Source organism: Drosophila obscura, unplaced genomic scaffold (assembly GCF_018151105.1).
Source record: "Drosophila obscura isolate BZ-5 IFL unplaced genomic scaffold, ASM1815110v1 contig_84, whole genome shotgun sequence".
NCBI lineage: Eukaryota > Metazoa > Arthropoda > Insecta > Diptera > Drosophilidae > Drosophila > Drosophila obscura.
The window spans coordinates 927,131-943,557 of NW_024542877.1; the positions used below are offsets into that span (position 1 = coordinate 927,131).

At 44.3% G+C, this 16,427-nt stretch overlaps 2 protein-coding genes across 3 annotated transcripts; both read right to left on the reverse strand.

The window, feature by feature from the left end:
• Positions 1 to 4,800: 4,800 nt before the first annotated feature.
• Positions 4,801 to 6,740, reverse strand: LOC111069010. Its single transcript, XM_022358888.2, has 2 exons — positions 6,514 to 6,740; positions 4,801 to 6,190 (listed from the first exon to the last, which is right to left on the reverse strand). Exons 1-2 carry the CDS (start codon positions 6,677 to 6,679, stop codon positions 5,001 to 5,003), a joined length of 1,356 nt encoding a protein of 451 aa, XP_022214580.2. The 5' UTR covers positions 6,680 to 6,740; the 3' UTR covers positions 4,801 to 5,000.
• An 8,901-nt stretch (positions 6,741 to 15,641) lies between these two features.
• Positions 15,642 to 16,311, reverse strand: LOC111069032. 2 transcript variants are annotated; one of them, XM_022358909.2, is made up of 3 exons: positions 16,178 to 16,311; positions 16,042 to 16,120; positions 15,642 to 15,986 (listed from the first exon to the last, which is right to left on the reverse strand). In XM_022358909.2, exon 3 carries the CDS (start codon positions 15,984 to 15,986, stop codon positions 15,648 to 15,650), a length of 339 nt encoding a protein of 112 aa, XP_022214601.1. In that variant the 5' UTR covers positions 16,042 to 16,120; positions 16,178 to 16,311; the 3' UTR covers positions 15,642 to 15,647. The 2 variants fall into 2 exon arrangements, with proteins under 2 accessions (XP_022214601.1, XP_022214602.1); XM_022358910.2 differs by having other exon boundaries at positions 16,042 to 16,130.
• Positions 16,312 to 16,427: the final 116 nt, after the last annotated feature.

Consider the following 16,427-nt stretch of genomic DNA (forward strand, 5'->3'; position numbering starts at 1 on the left):
GTCATGCCCAGCCGCATTTCGGGTGCCCTGTTAATAATGAGAAGGCAAACTGCAGGACATGACGGAGAACCAGAGGACCAGAGGACCAGAAGACCAGACTGAGCAGCAGGGCTGGGCAAGGGGGCTGGGGGTCTGGGGTGAAGAGGGTCATACGTTGGTCAGTGGCTTCATCAATTTCCAGTTTCGTGGCTTTATGTTTAGGCTGAAGAGGTGAAGAGTTAAGAGTCGAAAAGGTATGTTCTGCTGCCCCCCCTACGGACAGCCACAATGTCCGCCTGGGAGAGCCTTTAATTGCCCCCCGAGAGATCCATTCCGGTCAAATCATCGTTAGCATTATAGGCACTTCCCTCATCTGCAGCTAAATTGTTCATCTTTGATGACACTTTCTTCTTTCCTTATTAGCTTTTAAATATAAATAAATTCCCCTGAAAATTAAGCAGCGAAATTTCCATTCCATTGTTTTGTTTTCCTTCGATCGCAGCCCTTTGCCCACCACTGCCATAATCATGGAAAAAGTTACGAAAACTTGAATCATGAATTGCTTAAATTGTTTACTTCTTTTGCTGGAACGTTTCAACAATTGAAATATCTCAATTTCAACTTGTTTAAAATTTGCCAAAAGCCAACCGCCTCAGCGCCCCAACCAACCCACTATCGGCCATGGAACCGCCAGCAGAAAAGCAGATTTAACAGGCGGCACCTGTGACAACCAACCCGAGAGTTTTTCGCCTCTTTTGCTGCTGCTGCTGCTGCTGCTTCCCCATCCCCATCCGCAGCCCAGAGCCCTCCCACCAACCTCTCTCTATAGATGTCTATGCCCTTGTCCCGTTTTAGTTTTGTCAGTGTGGGGCGGTGCAAAGGAAGGGGTTGTGGTAAGGAGGAGGATGAGGATGAGTAGGAGGAGGCGATAGGGGGCTATGGAGCCGTTTCTGTTTGCAACTCAAATTGAAGGCCCCTCGTAACTTTCAATGTCGTTGGGCGAAAACAGGCAAAAAGTTTCATTTACAAGAGGCGGTGGCAGCAACAGCAACAGCAACAGCAGCAACAACCCGAACACCACCCGAAAGACACAGCAACAACAGCAATGACAATGCCCAGCGCAAATATCAATGATATGTTTGTTAAAAAACACGACAAGGACAACAAGGACCTTTTGCAAGCAGCCGTCCTCCACTGGTTCCACGGGAATCTTTTCTGTGCTTAGTTTACTCTTCGTACACACTATCCAGAAGGCATGCATATTTACGGGAGAGGTTTGAACTAAACAGAAGATATCCTGAGGGATTAATCCCTGAAGAATTGAGCATTCAAATGGCGAGTCCTTAAAGCATTTTTCGTGATATTCCCATTAGCGAACAAATCTATTTGCTAACACTAAAACGACTCACAGGATAAATCAATTAAATGCTTTCTGTGTAGGGTAAAAAATTTACTGAAAAATGTTCAATTAAAAAAAACTTTTTGTGCCTTGCACAATTTGCAGGCAGCCTGCCTGAAGCTGCACAATCGATTCCCTGACTCTCTTTAAGGGTATCAGAAGCATCGATGCCAGCATTCCCTGTTCGTTTTGCTTGATTTTGGTTTATTCGACAACGTTTTGGGTGGGTCGTGTACTTGGCCCCTTTTTGTGTCCGTCCGTCCGGCTGCAGCCATAGAAGAGTTGTCATGAGGCGGCGAAACTTTTGTAACCAGTCGTACCCTCCCCCCCGACAGCAGACCAGCAGACAGCCTCAAGGGCGGCCAATAATTGTAAATTAAAATTGAAACGAATGAAAGCAAATGGAAGATGGAAATGGTAATGATGGCAACAGCAGATACGAGAAGCAACGAACACCAAAAATAATGGGGCTGGCAGGCGGAAGGCCAGGAAGGTCCTTGTCCACCATAGACATGTTTGCCGTGTGTCCAGGGGGAACAGGGGGGAGGGGAGGAGCATGAGGCTCGGTAGGGCATTGCACCGTGTCCTGGAAGTATTCATATCCATTCGAGATGGATAATACAAGTCATATCCATAGACTGTGACCCACAGTGCGTATTATTGTTGGCCTCCTGCCTCCCTGGTGGGCTGGCTAATGGCCAACGCTTTGCCTAATTCCCAAGCCCCGACTCCAGTGTCCGCGCAGAGACCGCTGCCTTGGACGCTTTTGTTACATTTAACTAATGCATTGTGCCTACGCATAATGCCCGCATCCATACGTACACACAGGACACATAGGATACACAGGAGGCAGACAGACAGACAGACAGACTGTGGGACAGATATAAAGCGACACGCTGGGAGGCCATTGAAAACACACAGCACCAGAAGCAGCACCAGAAGCAGCACCAGAAACAGCACCAGCCACCAGCACAGTGGAAGGAATGCAAGTGGAAACTGTATGCAAAATATCGAGAGCTAATAGGTAGGTAGTATACGGATTTATTCCACATATTAATTAATAATGTTCCAAGACTAATTGACGATATTCAAAGTTCTGCAGTGTGTGCAGATCTTTGGCATCCCCTAAATATTTGCATTTCTCGCTTATCTTTTTCAGTGAAGCTGCAACGATTTTTGAACGAAATGAGCCCCACTGTGGCACAAGTAATGCGCCACGTTTATGTGCTACAAGGGTCAAAACCAAATGGCAGTTCCCCCACTCGCACACACGGCAACAGCAGAGAAAAACAGACAGAGAGCTAGATGGAGACAAACGGCACACATGCGGAGGGTAGCCACTGTAGCCACCGCAGAAGGGGTAGCGAAGGGGTAACAGGGGACGTAAACGGAAATGCGGCTGCAAATGTAATTTTGGGCAAAAGTGTCGGGCACGGTTCTTTGCCCTCCTCTCGATGGCTAACCAAATTCGTAATCGATCCGGACTTCAACTCGTTTGCCAGCATCAATCAATTATCAGTTTGGAGAGTCGAGCCTCGTCTCCCCGCTCACCAGCCTCTCACTCTCCCTCTTTCTCTCTCTGCGTTGCATGTCGCACAGAAGTGTATCAATTTCGATTTGATTTCGTAGTGTGAAAATTGGCATGGCACGGCACGCGATTCAACAACCGCTGAGCGCAGCGTGAGCCTGCGCTGGCACCCCATCCTGATCCCTGATCCCTGGCCCATGAGGCAGCATAAATCAATTAGCATTAAGGCGAACACAAAAAAAACACAAAAAGAATAAAAAGGCAAACGGAAAATGGCAAAAATCTGTACAGACCATTGCCCCGTAGGACAAACACTTCACTTATTGTTATCCCCGGCACATAAATAATTGCCGCCAGGGGAGGAGAAATGCAAACACAAAGAATAATCAAGAATACGAGTGAATGCGAATAAACAAGCCCGAAAGGCACTTAATTGTATCAATTTGGGCAGTTAAAAGCGCCAAACGGGCAACAGAAAAAGCAGAAGCAACGGCCACAGTGGCCGAATCCTTAGATACCCTCGCAAATTAATAGTTCATACGACAAGCATACTACATATGCTTTCAATAGGGGATACCATTCCTACAGAATGTAAAATAGAGTCTCATTCCTCAAGCAAGAGAGGGCGAGAGTGGCAGTGACAGAGACAGAGACGGCGATAGACAAGCGGATGCCTGACATGTCTGTGCGTGTCGCTATTGCTGGCTCTCTTTGTCACATTCCCCCTCCATTGACTTATTACTGTGAAATCTTCTGATTCTGCTGACTGGTACCCCTTCTCCCACCAGGGACCAAAGAGCCCCCCTGCGTCACTGCTTCACTGCTTCACTGCTTCACTGCTTGACTCTTTGTCCGCCATTTGCTGACGCATTTAAATTTCTGTTTGCACTGACATCGACATCGACAGCGATTGACTGTCATTCAGGAGGAGTTTTGGTGTCGGTGATGCGGCGGATGCGATGCCCCAGTGGCAGTACGCGCCAAACTGACTCAATTAAGAGAGGCAGAGATACTCATGGAACAGATCGAAGAAGAGCGAAGGAGACTCCGGATCTGGAGCATAAAATTTAATTCTTCTTCGCCAATCGTGGAGATAGCAGCAGAAAAAGCAACAACAAAAACACCGGAATGCATAATGCATGATGGCAGAAGGAGTGGCGAATATTCTGTGGCATGTGAGACAACGTTTTCCCCCAACGTGCAACGTGCCACGTGCCACCAAAACCAAACACTTTTAGGCGCAAAAGCAGCGACATTTATGCGTGTGTGCGTGCCCCGAAAGTGGTCGCCACGCCCATCCACCATGGCTCGCCGTTAGACTCCCCCACTGCTGCATCCACACGTCAGGCCGAATCAATTGAAAACATTGTTGTACTCTTCCAGAGAGGGCATTATGATTTGAAAGTATTTGCTGTATTTCCGAGCCCATATAACATTCATAAATATCATATATGACTTATTTACATCTCACATGCTCTCTGGGAAGAATAGCCGCTGCTAAAAAGCAGTGCATCATTAGTAGTAGCTTGCAAGGTGTGCTCAGGAGAGTCGCTTCGTTGGAGTGAGTGGCGGCGGGCCCGCTAACAGTGCGCTGTAAACGGAAGCAGCGACAGGTCGTTAACGGAGATCGGTAGCCGAGAGCGGGTACGGACTGTTAACCTGGAGTGCTAACAGCTAACAGTATTGCTCTGTTATTAATAATATTCATGTTGTTCTTTGAATGAAAAGCAATCGTATAGCCAGGAATTATCCTACACGATATCCCATTTGATTTAGATGGCAATGGAAATTTCAGTGGCTGGCTACAAGCTCTGATGCTATGGGCAAAGACAATGTTAAGGGATGTATAGGCATTATATCTATTTGGCTTACATATTAGAACATTTCTTTTTATTAAATTTGAAAAAAAAAAAAAAGATTATTTTCAGAGCACGAATCGAATGCTTGGGAAACAATCCTAAAACTAGCCTAAAACTAACTCCTAAATGCAATTTGACTTCTCGTTGAATTGCACTCAGTCTTTATTGCACTCACTTATGTACATATATGTAAGTAATTACAGATTCAAATGCTAGCCGGGGCCAGCATGTAGCACTAGGTGAGCAGTGCCTCCACCTCAAGCAGGTGGCTGGGCAACTCTTTGACAACTCGAGCCAGATCCGAGACGGAACAGGCATACAGATAGCCCTTCCTCAGTTTACTCTTCTCGTTGCCCTTGGAGAGCCAGCGCAGCCAGGGCACCTGCTCCTCTATGGGATCACAGATGACATAGGACTCGTGGATCTGGGCGAGGGTGACATGGGGATTGTTGACACCCAACAGTGCGATTCCGCGCCACGGCTGGGCATTGTCGATGAGCACGCGATAGAAGAGACGTGGCACTGCCAACACTTCGTTGTTGTTGGCATCCGTGGCCAGGTGGAGACCGGCGTCAGGATGCTCCGGCAGTGGCATCTGGCCATAGATGCCCGTGTAGACACTGACCGTGATGCCCGCATCGGCCACAAAGCGTCGTGTGGCCTCCTCCAGATTGGCCCACAGTCCACCATTGAAGATCTGCCACTGCGGCGCCGCGTTCATGTAGTTGAAGCTGCTGCGCTGCTGACTGGCATAGATCAGATCCGCCTTGGCCGCCAGATGTCCGCGGGCCAGAAACAGGCCCGTCTTGGCGTTCATCAGCCCATCCGGCGGCCCGCCCAGCAGGCTTTGCTGATGGCTGTGCGAGTATATCTTGCCCATGTCATAGCCCTGGAAGTGTCCGGCAGTGCTGAACTTTGTCCGCTTCACATTCCTCTGGTAGTGCACGCTGGCGGGGGTCATCTGATGGTAGGCGTAGTGGGTGCGCAGCGTGTGGGGGTCGTGGCACAGCTCCATGGTCTGCACAAAGCGCCCATCCCCAATGTCGTAGCCCACGCGATACAAATGCGCCTGATCAGGACTGGACTGCTGACTGGAGAATTCCAAGATATTCCCGCAGCGGCTGTCCAACTTCTCCACCGTGTACGGTATATACTGGGAGCAGACGAACTTACGAAACTCCAGCTTTGCGCCAGCCCACTGGAAGAGTGTGTCCTGCAGACACTTCACCTTGATGGATCTCAGTTCCGTGGTCATGTCGACAAAGGTTCCGCTGCAGTGGAGCTCGATGACAGCGCCACGGGGTATCTCCAGTTGGCCCTTTGCATTGGGCAGCCAGTAGGCATTCGTGTTGGGGCGCAGATAGAGCGGCTGAACTTGGTCCGATCCTGGCAGATCCTTTTGCACATCCACTTTGCAGGATGCTCCTGAAATTCCAATAATTCGGTAATAGTTTATCAATCAAAAATTGCTGCCGAGGAATTTCTCAGTACAATTATATCTATCTCTCCATCATGTTTCAATGTTTTCCTCATTTACTATATTTAGACATGATTTTGGTGTTTCGTTATTGGTATTTGCTTTGCCTCAAACAGATGTTTGTATGTACATATGCTCCAATGGAGAATTCTCCTTCCCCTTTGTTTTGTTATGTTTTGGCCAACTCTTTGACGATGTTAATGCGAGAGGGAAAGCGAGAGCTGCGAGACTCGCGTTCGAGAAGCAGCTGTTAGCTTGCATATCCACTCACCTCGCTCCAAGGCCGACCCCGTGCCATCTATATGCAGTCCATCGAGATCTTTAATGATCTGACCCACATCTGGACTGGCTGTAATCGCCTCACGTGCCCGAATCTCTCTCAGAATCACGATTGCCGCGATCACTGAGATGAACAACAGTCGTACCGAATCGTTCATTCTTTTTCTTGTTTGTCTCGAGAACTACGTGGCCACTCCGGGTCGCTAGTCGCTATCAAAGTGCTGCCGCCGACTGAAACATTTCTTGAATCAGCAGGTGGTTTTGTTATCTCTCTCTCTCTCTCTGGCACTTCTCTTTCTTTCACACTGTTAAACAACCTGCTGCTCTCTCTTTTTGCGGTTTTTGATTCATGATTTTTGTCGCTCATTTGGCATTCAACGATAAAGAGAAAGAGAGCAGCACAAAGTCACGATATTGACATTTTGTTTGCTGTTTAATAATTATTTTGTTATTTTTGTTGAGCGCGAAAATGCTTCCGTACGAATCAAGCGAATGAACCAACTCACATTTTCGTGTGTAAGTAGAACAGAAGTGAAATAATCGTATATTTGATTTGTCGCTTGGGCTAAGGCTTGACCGAGCAGTGGAGCATCCAAGTGTTGCATTGCATACACATTTTGTGCACATCCAGGTACAGTATGTATGTGCAGGAGGTCTGGAACTATTAGGAGACATACATATATTGCAGAGTGTGGCCATTGATCTTCATCGGCACTGACTTTAATGCTTATGCTTATTACACTTATGCTCTTATTTGTGTGCACTCATATGAATTCCCATTCCCCCCACAACACATCTAAATTAAGTTGAGTTCTTTGTGTATTGTCCCAGTAACAAAAAAAAAAAAACAAATTTCAATTTTAAGTGGATAATATTTTAGGGCCATGCGATCCTTTCTTTATATAAAAGCTGTGCAACAATGCAGATCTCACCGCTTTCTCTCTCTCTCTACAATTAATTCTGACACTTACGTGTACAATGGTTCTTATGACTCTTTTAAAACTAGCATTATTTTCAATAACATTTCAACGAATTTAAATGTTTCAATTTTGAGGTAATTTTTGAAGGCAGACCAAGCCCGTCCCCACTCCATACGCTTGATGGAATCAATAGCGCCAAAGTGCAAGCCCACCTCCCCACCCTGCCACACGCTTGTGCCACAACCGGTCGACTGCCTTTCCTGTGGCAGCCGAAGCGCTTATCTGTAAACTAGTCCACGAAAAATCACCGAGTGGGCAAAGCGAGTCTCGTAATGGTATGTCCATTCCAATTTATGTGCTTCAAAGTTTATCAGAAGCATATCTAGGAGGAGCAGGAGAAGTTGTTTGATAGGGGAGGGGAAAAGGCAGAAAAAGAGAGTGGAAGGGAAGGTGCTATTAAGAGAGAGCGAGAGAGAGATAGCGGATTTTGCACAGATTATTTTTAAAATACAAAATGTTGATAAATATTAGACCTGAAAGTATGCTACGAACTATATGCAAACTCGCTACAGAAAAGCGAACAAAACCCCACAGAGGGCTCTAGTGAGCCATTTATAGCAGCTTTTCGAACGAAGCTTTGACTGCTAGAGGGCGCTCCAACAAATGTCTCTTTCTGTAAACATTTTACCTAAAGAGAAAGTGAATGTAGGAAATTTCTTTTATAAAGTTGGTGTTAATTTAACAGTAAAATCTAGAAAAATTAATTAAATCTCGAGAAAAATCGAGAAATAAATGGCAAAAACGTGAAAAATATAGAAAAATGGAATAAAATATAGTAAAGGACTAAACCGAGCTGTAGAACGAACCGGTGCAATGTAATATACATACACTGATAGAAAAAAGGCATAGTAAAAATAACTGCAATCATATGTATTTGAATTTAAAATGCGATTTTTAAATACAAACATGGTAAAATTAAATAGAATTCATTTTGATTCAAACATAATTGTATTAAAATAAAATTATAAAATTAATAAGATGAAAATCACATGAAATCAAACAAAAATAATCAATAAGGCTAACACAGTAGATTTGATTGCTTATAAGAAATAGGCCCCTATATGTATACATATGTATGTATGTCTGTATATGAAAACGGCAGCCTATCAAGCTTGTCTCCAGGAAAGTAAGATCCATGCTAAAGAACAGTAAAAACTGCCTACGAATGCTGCGTGTTATGGGTAGCAATTTTCATTTTAATTTAGTTTTATTTGTGATTTAATTCTTAGGAAAATGCTGCAGAAACTATTTAATTTGTTCAACTTTCAATGACCTCTCCATAGGTAAGCCACCGCCATTCGATAATGGGTGCTCGTGCCATATCCGCGACTGCGTCCGCATCTGTTTATTTGTTGTTTCTTCCCGGCAAATGGCGTTAAAACGCTGCTGCGGGCGTGGCACCAGCCCCGTTCCTGTCTGTGTACCCGTCCCCGTCCCGACACCCAGGGGCAGTGTGTCAGTGCAGGCGTCAGGGGACGACATCGGTAGCCGAAACAACAAACAATGATTATTGTTTATTAGAATAACAATGTGACCAACAAATGCCCAAAGCTGACACGTTTATTAATGGCCATAAAGCAGCAACGACACCACTACCTCCATCGCCACCTGAAAGCCCCCATTCAGCACTTTGGGGTTCACGGGTTGACAGCTTCGCGAGTTCTACAGCTCTCAGTTTCTCGGGGTTCATTCACTCACTCGCTAATTGCCCGCCGCATTATCCGAATCCTTGATGGTTGGACTGCCGGTGGAGGAGCTTCTGCTTATTATTTAATGAATGCATTCATTGATTTTTAACGATTTTTAATGATTTTATTAGCAATTAATTGTGATTGCTGTTGGCACAGCTGCTTAAGCCAAAGGTGGTGCTCACAGGGGATCACAGTTGGAAATAAATCATCGATGAACAAGCGATGAAACGATGGAGGAAGAGGAAAAGGCAAGCGATAAGCAGCGATTGACCTGCGATCATCCAATCGAAGGAATAATTGAATTTTCCACAAACAAAAAATATATCGTAGGCACATGCCAGATAAAGATAGCTATGAGTACAAATAGTAGTCTAGAAAAATGAAAGGCTTGATTCAGAGGCCCTTAGCATTCCCCTAAGAATAAAATAAAAAAATTAATTAGGGAGCAAAAAATATTAAAAAAAAAAAACACACACAACGTTTAGCTTTTGGTAAACAACAAATAAATCAATTGCAAAAACAAAAAGTTTAATCACACAAAAAAAAAGTAACGCATTCCGATGGATTCTACACACACACACACACTTACATACATACATATATGTATATATATGTATATGCATGTAAGCTCTAAATTTGTGCATGACAATGGAATTTTGGCATTTCGTCGTGAGGGCTTCAGCGACTGAATGATTGAATGCCAGACTAACCAGACAGACACGGACTAACAGACAGACGTCGCATATTCATACGGAACACACACACAAATGCTGCGACAGAGACAAACAGAGACACACGCAGAACAGATCGAACAATAGAGAGAGACAGAGGTAGAGAGAGGATTGAGCCCAGAGGGTCATAGGCACACAATCAATTGACGATTAATCGATTAGCTGATATTTGACACCTGAACAATTATCGGCACGAATGACACTCAACAACACGCAGGGGGTGCGGGGTAGGGGAGTGCATGTGGACATATGTATGTATCTGAGAGTTGAATGTCGAATTTCGAGCCTGAACACAGCAGCCTGAACAGCCTGGACTAAACACACACAAGCAGATAATTAACTGCGTCAAAGCGCAACCAATCAACAAACAATGAAGCCAACCAGGTAATTGCAATAGCCACTGCCAACCATATTAATATCCCTATCCATATCCATCTATGAAATGCATAAATGTATGTATTTGTCACTAACTAATACCCATACCCAAGCCCGCACTGCTGCTGAGCAAGTGGATTGCATAGATGTCTAAATAAAACTGGGAGATGTGGTTAAAGTTTGACTTAAAGACTTGATTTGATTGGGTAAAACAATAATAATATTCAAGGGTTCTCGTGCACTCTCATTGAACTGAAGAGACTCTGCTGCAAAGCTCCTAAAATGATCAAAAAACTATGCCAAGTGAACATTCTATTTTTTTTCCATTAATTTTTTTTTATATTTGAGAAATATTTTTGTGTGTTTCTCTACCAAAAATCTATCCAAACTGATCAACTAATTGTTAGAAATTCAGCAAAAAGTATTCAATATTTGAAGAGCAATCAAAAGTCGCATAAAATTTTAATTATTCATCGACGCTTTTATGATTCATTTTTGATTGTTTTTTGTTGTTGTTGTTGTTTATAGACCAATCTTGTTTTGTGTGGCTTTTGTTTCTTAAAGCGAGATTATGACAGTTTTGTGGATCGTTGGCCGTTTTGTTTTATGACAGCTCTAGCCGAAAATTGCCCTTAACGATCGACCGATCGCCGATCAGGCAGCAATCAACGCCAATACGGGTCCAGCCATCGATAGATCAGAATGTGCGGGGGGCGGCTCTAGATCTGGATCTAGATCTCAAATCTATTTTTTTTTATGTTTTTATGTGTTGCCATAAATAAATTTGCACATTAAGTGTAAGCATTTCATTTGCATTTAAGTTGTTCTGGCTTACAAGAATACGAGTGAGCTACAAATATTTTCAGTCGAAATTTCTGTTTTTAATTTTCGTTATGGCAATATGGCACCCTGCAACGATTTTTATGGGCGTAGAAGGTGAAGCGACGTGGAAGTGCATTGAACCTTCCCTTCCCATTGGAATGGATGCGAGCTGTTGAAAGGAGAACACTGATTCGCTGCCGACAAAGAAATCGCAAATTCGTTGATTTGATTTCTATAAATATATGAATATTTGATAAGCTTCGATTTTCGGGTTCTTAATTTTTGTACGGAATAAGTGAAAAATGATAAAGTACAGGGAAACGTTTACGATACATTTACAGCTACATTTACTGCTACATTTGACAGCCATTGAAATCAGGCAGCTACGTAGCTGTGAAACTAGATCATACCAAGATAATATCATAATATAAATGTCTAGAGTGTGAATGTATGTCAAGTACGAAACAGAAAGCTGTGTCCCTCAAGCGTTTCATAGCATGCCATTAGATGGTTATGGAAAGGTAAAAGAAATCCTGAACTTTATGTGAAAATGCAACAAATGATTATTCTGCTTCACAGAGTGAGTGGCACAAGCTCCTGTTTGAGGAGCTGCTCCCATATATTTACCTCTCAATCGCTTATGGTTTATCTCTTATTTAAATATATAATCTAAATATAATTTATGTGGCAAAGCAAAAGCAAAAAATAATGCAGTTTATTTTGCATGTTTGTTTAATCTGTTGATTTTTCGCACTTGATTTTTTTGTGAATAATAATTTTGCCATAAAAATAAAGATGGTTTATCCACACAGTCAATGAATGTCAGCACTTTTCCTATCTGCATCTCTCCATACTATGTGTGTGTGTTTTCGTGCCTCAGCATATGTATTTGTTTGGCCTATTTAGGTAACATTTTGCTTGTAATTTCCACACAGAATGGCGGCTAGGATGAGCGCTTTTGCATAGCTAAATGCCTCACACAGACCCTCGCTACCTCTCGCTCTCTCTCTCTCTCTTCGCCTCTGTACCTTCCCCTCCACTGCACACACCATCTCCAGCGACACATCCCCGCCCCACACCAAGTATTCCCATATCTTTTGCCTTATTTTATGTGACAGTTTTATTTATTTAGTTTCTTTTTTGTTGCTGCTGCTGCTGCTGTTTTTGCTGTTGCTTTGCATTTCTTTTTTTCTGTTCTTCTGTTTTTCTTTATATTTTGTTGTTGTTGTTGCTGTTGCGCTTGTTGTTAGTTTTAGCCCATCAAAAACAGAGAAAAAGAGAATCACAGAGCAGAGCAGAGCAGAGCAGAGAGAACAACTTGATTGAGGGGAGCTGCCGCAGAGCGAGCGAGCCTTTTGCTTAGTCGTATGTCTGTGTTTGATACACTACAGTTATTGAGGGTATGCCCATATTATTATGATATTTACAAACCTCGCGGAATATCCTTTAAAAGTATGTATACAATTCTGCTTCACAGTTTAAAAGTTGGAAGTGCCAAAAACTCTTTTAATTTTTCCCATAGCTAACACAATCGCTATAAAAAGTAATCTATGTACAACAAAGCTTTACAATTGCTACTAATGATCGTGCAACTGAGAGTGTATACAGAATTCTTTGCCACAAAGAAGTTTTGCTCTCAAGTATTTCTTTTGCATTTTATTTATTTGTTGTTGTGTGGTTCTTTTTGCTTCTTTTCCAGCCTCTTTTTGTGCGTCTTTTTTCTGCCCGCTGCCCGCTGCTTGTTCTTGTTTTTAGAGATGCGCTTTGCGCTTTTTTGCGGTTTCTTGGCCATGTTAATGACACTCACAGGCCCGCACATCACAGCAGCAGCAACAACAACAACAACAACAACAGCAACAACAGCATGGAAAATATGCTGGCGGAAACAGAGAGAAAAATAAATGTCACACTAACACTTGAAGGGGGGTTGGGTGGTAGCGAATGCATATCGTACATCGTACCTACATCTAACACCTCTTCAAGGCCCTCCCTCCCCCCGCACCATCCTTTTCCACCACTCTACGTAATCCCTTTGCCGCTAAGATCCGTCTCTCAAATTCCTGCCCAAACCCCCTTCTGACCCCATCTTCAACTACATATATAGCTACACAATCTCCTTCAAGTACAGTGAAAACATGTCCAAAAAATCAACAAACTGGCACCCAGATAGAGCCGTTATTTTAGGGGAAGAAAATAATCAGAAGGAATCCCTGGAACTTTTGGCAGAAATATTGAATATATCATAGATATATATCAAAGAGTATATGTATATATACTTATATTATCTACTATTTATTTATCTATCTCCATCTTCTGTATATCTGTGTGTGCGAGGTTCCACTGTCCTTGCTTTTGCAGCCCATTAACATTGGGCAGCTAAGCGCTCAACCCAAAAGCCCAGAAGCACCATCCATCCCATCCAACCTACCCGCTAACCCTCTGGCCCCGTCCCCTTTTCTATATTTCCATCGCCCTGCCCGTTCGTTCGCCTCCGCCCACCGCCCTGCAGGCTCTTCACGTTGCCACTAATGGGACATTTGCAATTAAATTACTCGAATAAAGCATGTAAATTGCCAGTGAATGGAGGCGACAGCACCCATCTCTCCACATAAGCACAGGAAGCTACCGTTCGTCCACCTCTCTCTCTCTCTCTCTTTCCCTCTCTCTCTCTCTAATTCTCTCGTTACCCTGCTTCACCCGCTTAGAGGTGAAAGTGTGGAGCCAACAGTGCGTATGTGTAATGTGCTTGGACCTGGCTAAGTATGCTAATGCTAAGGCAACCAGCCCCCTCCCAGAGCCCCCAGAGCCACGACAATAGCAACAAAAAATGAATTTCGTGTAAATTAAAAATTTAAGTTTCATATTTCCCAAATGCCATGACAGCAGAAGGTGCCAGCAAGTGGGATTTCAAGGTGGGAGAGCTTGAGCGAACATTTTAAATTCGCAAATGAGGGAAGTTCGAAATGCTCGTAGTACGGAGTCAGGAGTCACGAGTAGGAGCAGGAGCAGGAGCAGGAGTACGGGTGTATTGCGGGTCGGCATTACGGATGCCGGATACGCTGTTGTTTACCTAATCATTCATGGACTGCAACGCGGGGGAGGGTTGAACGGGCCAGAGAGCGATAGAGAGCATGCAGAGAGATTGTGGTCCGTCTGTCCTTGTGGCCCCCAACGACTGCCACAGCTGCGAGAATGTTCCCCCAAAGTGAAATTCTCTCAGCAGCAGCAGGCACAGCAGACTCTGGCACTTTTCCTCACAAGGTTCATTCACAAAAAGGTGAGCTATTGCGTAGGTCCCTCGCTCGCTCGCTCGCTCTCGCACTCTCTTTGACTTAGCATATCCGGCTTTTTGCTTGTCCTGCGCGTTGATGCACAGAGAGCGAACGAGAAAGAGAGAGAGAGAGAGAGCAATCACAAATATCCCTAAGCATCAGCGGACTATGAATATTTCCTTCTAAACTGTTATACAGCCGTGGCGGGCAATTCAAACGACTCCGCTTTCGGTTCATTGAACCTCTGGCTGGAACACTGGCGGCTGTTCTTTTTCTTAGCCCATTTTTGTTTTGTTTTTTTTTTCTTTTGGGGCCACCAATTACATTGCGGTCGGTCGATTCTCGGGGCTTATCTCAAGCCCCAAGTCACGATTTCAATTTGCAAGCGAATAGAGCCCGAAATCGATCTATTGATTTCATATTCAGCACTCAGAGTGGACGACATAAATCAAAATCTGTTTGCGACAAATGGTGACAGAAGTGAGACGCACCTCAGGGGCATCGTGTCGAAAGGGGGTGTGGGGTATGGGTTAGCGGTAGCCCCCTGATCTAAGGCTAAGCTGGTTTTTTGTTGTGTGGAAGAATTCCCGATATGCTGCTGGGTAAGGTGATAGCTGCTGCAGACCACAAAGTAACCCCTTAACGCCCTTCTGGTGACGACGCCCCTGCCACTAGCTCAAGATCGGCCTGAAGCCCGCCCGGGCAGCAGACAGACAGACCGACAGACAAGCCCTTGGGGACTTTGTTGGCAATTAATCAGCTGATTGCCTGGCCGCAGCAATTAGCCCGGAATGGGAGTACGTACTCCACTTGCTGTCCCTTTATCGACTGCAGGAGAGCAGCACAGAGCTGAGCACAGGGCTTCCAGCCAGCACGTTTACCGCTGACTTTGCATGCCAAAGCAGACAGCAACGTTGACAGCAGCAGAGACGCCAGCGGCGGCAGCAGCAGCAGCAGCAGAAAAAATACAAAAGCAAAAGCAAAAAGACAGCCGAGCAGCAAGAGAAATGCCAGTCGCTGGGCCCCGAAGCCTTGCACACTCTATCCATGCGGCCAGCTAGCACAATATATGGAGACACCATTACATATGTATAGGAAATGAGCCAACTAGAATCCAATTTAATATTTTTCCCATCAGCAGCTTCAGCTGCACTGTTTCACTTTTAGCGAGATTTTCTGCACCCTTCCGAATTTCACATGTCCCACCGAACACACACAATGTCGTCTACATGTGCATGGAGTCAATTATTTAATTCTATTCATTGATTATATCGTAGAGCATGTCAGGCAAATAATAATTCTCCAGAAATATTATTTGGTTGGCAATGTTGCTGTCAGTGAAGGCAACGCAACGGGCATACAACGTCTGGCCATCGCTATTGATAATAACAATCAGACTGCGCTCGTACTCCAAATACCAGCAGCCAACCGCGACAGCTTTGGCTTTTAGCTCGGCGCGCATCCAGTCGGGTGCCGATTGGGCGACCAGGACCAGCTTGGCTCTTCCCTGCGCAATGCACAGGTTCAAGCTATCGTAGTTGCAGTGGTACCCATCGTCCGGCGTCGACATAGCCATAACGTCCATCGTTTCCATCTGTTAAAGCTTCAACCGTATTAGATTCAGCACCGATTTTATTACTTATTCGAACCTTTTTCTCTTTTCAAGGGGATGGATATGTGAGAAGACCTGAAGAACCCTTTGGCTTTTCCTGCTACGGATTCCTTGATCTATGTAAGTCTATGCTATATTATTATCCAACCAAATTAATGCACAATTTTTCTTACTTATTCGTAACTCTTTTCCTTTTTTTACGAGATAATAATTGCTGCAAATTTTCCGTTCGAATGATTTGGCTTTTCTTTCGACTGACTTTTTCCACTGACTTGGCAAATAACTAAAGGGCCAGCCTACTCGTGAGGTAAAAATCTGTACAAGATAATCCTATCGATACCGTTCTGTCATGTGTGACCAGTGTTGTCACCTCTGTCCCATATGGTGCAACCCTTCGTTTTTATTATTTTGTCAATTGGTGAT

Coding starts and splice junctions, on each gene's coding strand:
- LOC111069010 (XM_022358888.2), bottom strand. CDS start 6,679: ATGAACGATTCGGTACGACTGTTGTTCATCTCAGTGATCGCGGCAATC. Junction 6,191..6,513: donor GGGGTCGGCCTTGGAGCGAG/GTGAGTGGATAT, acceptor TTGGAATTTCAG/GAGCATCCTGCAAAGTGGAT.
- LOC111069032 (XM_022358909.2), bottom strand. CDS start 15,986: ATGGAAACGATGGACGTTATGGCTATGTCGACGCCGGACGATGGGTAC.